Consider the following 3,693-nt stretch of genomic DNA (forward strand, 5'->3'; position numbering starts at 1 on the left):
GCTTTAACAACAAGGAAAATCCATTGACTTGAAAAACAAATAAATTGCTCATTATCATGATATTTTCCATCGACAGTAGGTTTTTTCTGTTTTTTTTCCTGAAGCTAGCTCGGCACTGGAATATCGCACACAGCAGTTTAATGCTTCATTTTAAAGGAAATTGCTACATCTATTGCCTTTTGTAATTAAAAAAATACATTCAAAATAAAATCAATATTTTTACCAAAAAAACTCCATGTTGGTCAATATCATCATAATTATAGGTTGTAACTATATATGACGTAAAAAGAAGATGCTAAATTATGATGACGTCAGTATATTATGATGTTATGCCATTAGAATATAAATAGATGTTACATTTCACTACATAGCCAGTCTAAAAGAGTCTGAAGTTGAACAATAAAAACAGTTATGATATCTGATCAAGCTTTGAAAAATGTAGTGTTGTATACTGGAAATGACAAATTTTTCCTTGAGCAGCTAGATGGCGTAGAAGGGTTTGTATCCATAGACAGACTTTTATCAGAAGTTAGATTTGAAGTTAATAGATCAAAACTACCAGTTAATCTACCAAGACGTAATATATTTGGCGTTTATGGCATGTTTAAAACTTTTTCCGGCCCTTGCTTAGTCGTAGTGACTGAGGCAACGAAGATTGGTAAAATAAGTGGCCAAAGTATATTGCGCATTGACAAAACAGAAATCATTCCATACGCTAGAACAAATTACCATATTTCTCAGCGACAGGCTTCAGATGATGCTACTTTGATCTCAATGGTAAAAAACATCCTTGATACTCCGCACCACTATTTTTCGCTTAATTACGATTTGAGTCATACTATGCAAAGGCAAGCCTTTATGTCTCCTGAGTTCCGTCAGTTGTCAATGTTTGAGCGAGCTGATGACCGGTTTATTTGGAATTACCAATTGCTCGAAAACTTTTTCCAAGGTGATAAGGAAGTAGCTAAATACAGTCTTCTAGTTATCCATGGCTTTATTTCCATAAAAGTAAGTAGCGTTGGAAGAAATTCATTCAACTGGGCTGTAATATCACGACGTAGCCGATACCATGCTGGAGCTCGGTTCTACGCAAGAGGAATAAATTCAGATGGGCATGTTGCAAATTTTGTTGAAACAGAACAAATAGTAGAATACGATGGTCAAAAAACTTCCTTTGTGCAGACTCGTGGCTCAATACCACTTTTTTGGAATCAAAAGCCAAACTTGGAGTATAAACCCAGTATAGTTATAGATACATTTAAAGTGCATATTTTAGCGTTTACCAAACATTTTGAGGAGCAAATCCTTCAATATGGTCAACAAGTTCTTCTCAACCTGGCTAACCAAAAAGGACCTGAAGGAAGATTAGTCAACTATTACAAAACTTTAGTTCAAACATACAATAGCGATATGCTCAAGTATAAAGCATTTGACTTCCATCAAGAATGCTCTCGAGTGCGTTGGGATGGGCTTTCTATTTTTATTGACAGAAATAGTCAAGACCTTCTGAGCTTTGGCTATCTCCATTTATCAAGCCAAGGACTGGTGATCCGTATACAAGAAGGTACATTCAGAACCAACTGTATCGACTGCTTAGACAGAACGAATGTTGTCCAAAGTATGCTGGCTCATAAGAATCTGGAAGCTGTTCTGGAGTGCCTCGGTATATTATCTGAAGGCAGTGATCTGGTGAATCATAAGAATTTCGAATATAGCTTCAATAATGTTTGGGCTGACAATGCAGATTTTATATCTTGTCAGTATTCAGGAACAAGGGCTCTCAAGACGGACTACACTAGGACGGGCAAAAGAACAATATTTGGATCTCTTAAAGACGGATATAACTCGCTTTTGCGCTACTACAAAAATAATTTTTCCGATAGATTTAGACAGGACGCTATTGACTTTTTTCATGGCCATTGGACCGTTGATGATGGGTTGCCTGTGTTAATTACAGAAAAAAGAGGTTGGAAATTTTACTTACCGATTTTTTGGCGGCTGGTTACGATGCCTCCGAAAGTCATTCTTGGTTATGGCAGAGAATATATGAATGTACCTAGACTGGTTGGCAAGTATCTGAGGCACAATTCACCATCAAATTCCAAGAAACAACTCATTTATCAAATTTAAAATTTGGGTTAGTACTTTGAAATTAAAACTGCAAGATATACAATGCAACGCAAGAGGTTGCCTTTCTTGGAAACAATCCCTTATACAAAAATATTATAAGTTTACTAGCTGGGACCAGGTGGCATCACCGTCTGGCCCCATCTAGTGGCACGCGGCAGGCTTCTATGTATGGATTCTCATGTGTACATACAACGAATATATGCTAATTTTTAACTGCGTATAACTTGTGGATATACAAGATTCTTCGCTGTTCCATTGTCTGTACATATAAAAAGACTGTCCGGTTTACCAACTCCTGAGCAAGCACCATATAATTGTCCATGGGAACAATCCGTATTAACATCTATACTGCATTTTTCTAATGATCGCCCTTGAGCTTTGTTGATGGTGATTGCAAATGCTAATGCAATTGAGAATTACAATCTTTTAAATGGAAAAGGCAGATCAGTTTGAATCATTGGAATGCATGGAATAAGAACAGCCTTAAGTCCTGTGGTGGCACAGTGGATTTGACCTTAGCTTGGTAATACGGGACCCAGAGATCGAATCACGCTGCAGGAATGCACTGCAGGGCCGACGCAGGGACCATAGTAGTCAAGAAGTGTCGTTAATTCTTAAATAAGAACAGCCTTAGTCCTGTGGTGGCGCAGTGGAAATGACCTTAGCTTGGTAATACGGGACCCAGAGATCGAATCACGCTGCAGGAATGCACTACAGAGCCAACGCAGGGACCATAGTAGTCAAGAAGCGTCGTTAATTCTTAAATAACTAAAAAAGAACAGCCTTACCCTCAGAAGGCCCTGTCAACATTGTTGCCTCTATTACGTTTTCTCTGGTGTTTCCTTCTGGTGTGCCCTTTTTGGTACAATTGTAGGATTAGTGATACTTTCTCTTTGAGCCGCAAACATTTATATTGAATAAGACATCATATTAAATATGACATCATGTATTAAAATGAAAGCTTTATTATATTGCAATGCCGTCATTTTGAATATGACGTAATATTTAGATGTTCTTTTTTTTATCATGCTAGGGCCTGGCTTCGCCGCCAGGCCCAGCATGGCACGTGGCAAGCTTCTATACATGGATCCTCAATGTCCCTTGTGTTCTAACCGCAGACAGTGTTGGGTCCCGGTGGCTTCAGATTCTTCGCTATTCCATTGTATGTTCATATAAATAGATTGTCCAGTTTACCGACTCTTGAGCGTGCAATATATAATTGTCCGTGGGAAAAACAATCCGTATTAAGATCTATACTGCAATTTCTAATGATTGCCCTTGAGCTTTGTTCATGGTGATTGCAAATGCTAATCGAATTGGGAATTCACAATCTTTTAAATTGAAAAGACAGATCCGTTGGAATCATGTGAATGCGAAAAATAAGAACAGCTTCACCCTCGGAAGGCCCTTTCAAAATTGTTGCCTCTAATACGTTTTCAATTTTTTTTACGGCAATTCGCGTGCCATTGCAAAGGTTTGGTGGGTTAATGTTTCGAAACAGTATTATTGGTACGCCTAATTTTAGTTGTAGCATGTGTGGTGGAAACCCTGGGAGATCCAGGG

At 38.2% G+C, this 3,693-nt stretch overlaps 1 protein-coding gene across 1 annotated transcript; it reads left to right on the forward strand.

The window, feature by feature from the left end:
- The first annotated feature begins 396 nt into the window (after window positions 1-396).
- Window positions 397-2,130, forward strand: LOC136040733 (phosphatidylinositol-3-phosphatase SAC1-like). Its single transcript, XM_065725038.1, has one exon. The coding sequence runs from the start codon at window positions 412-414 to the stop codon at window positions 2,128-2,130; it is 1,719 nt and encodes a 572-aa protein (XP_065581110.1). The 5' UTR covers window positions 397-411.
- The last annotated feature ends 1,563 nt before the right edge of the window (window positions 2,131-3,693 follow it).

The sequence above is a fragment of the Artemia franciscana genome, chromosome 21 (assembly GCF_032884065.1).
Source record: "Artemia franciscana chromosome 21, ASM3288406v1, whole genome shotgun sequence".
Lineage (NCBI taxonomy): Eukaryota > Metazoa > Arthropoda > Branchiopoda > Anostraca > Artemiidae > Artemia > Artemia franciscana.

What these genes read in the sequence shown, in the direction of transcription:
- LOC136040733 (XM_065725038.1), top strand. Translation starts at nt 412, where the DNA reads ATGATATCTGATCAAGCTTTGAAAAATGTAGTGTTGTATACTGGAAAT.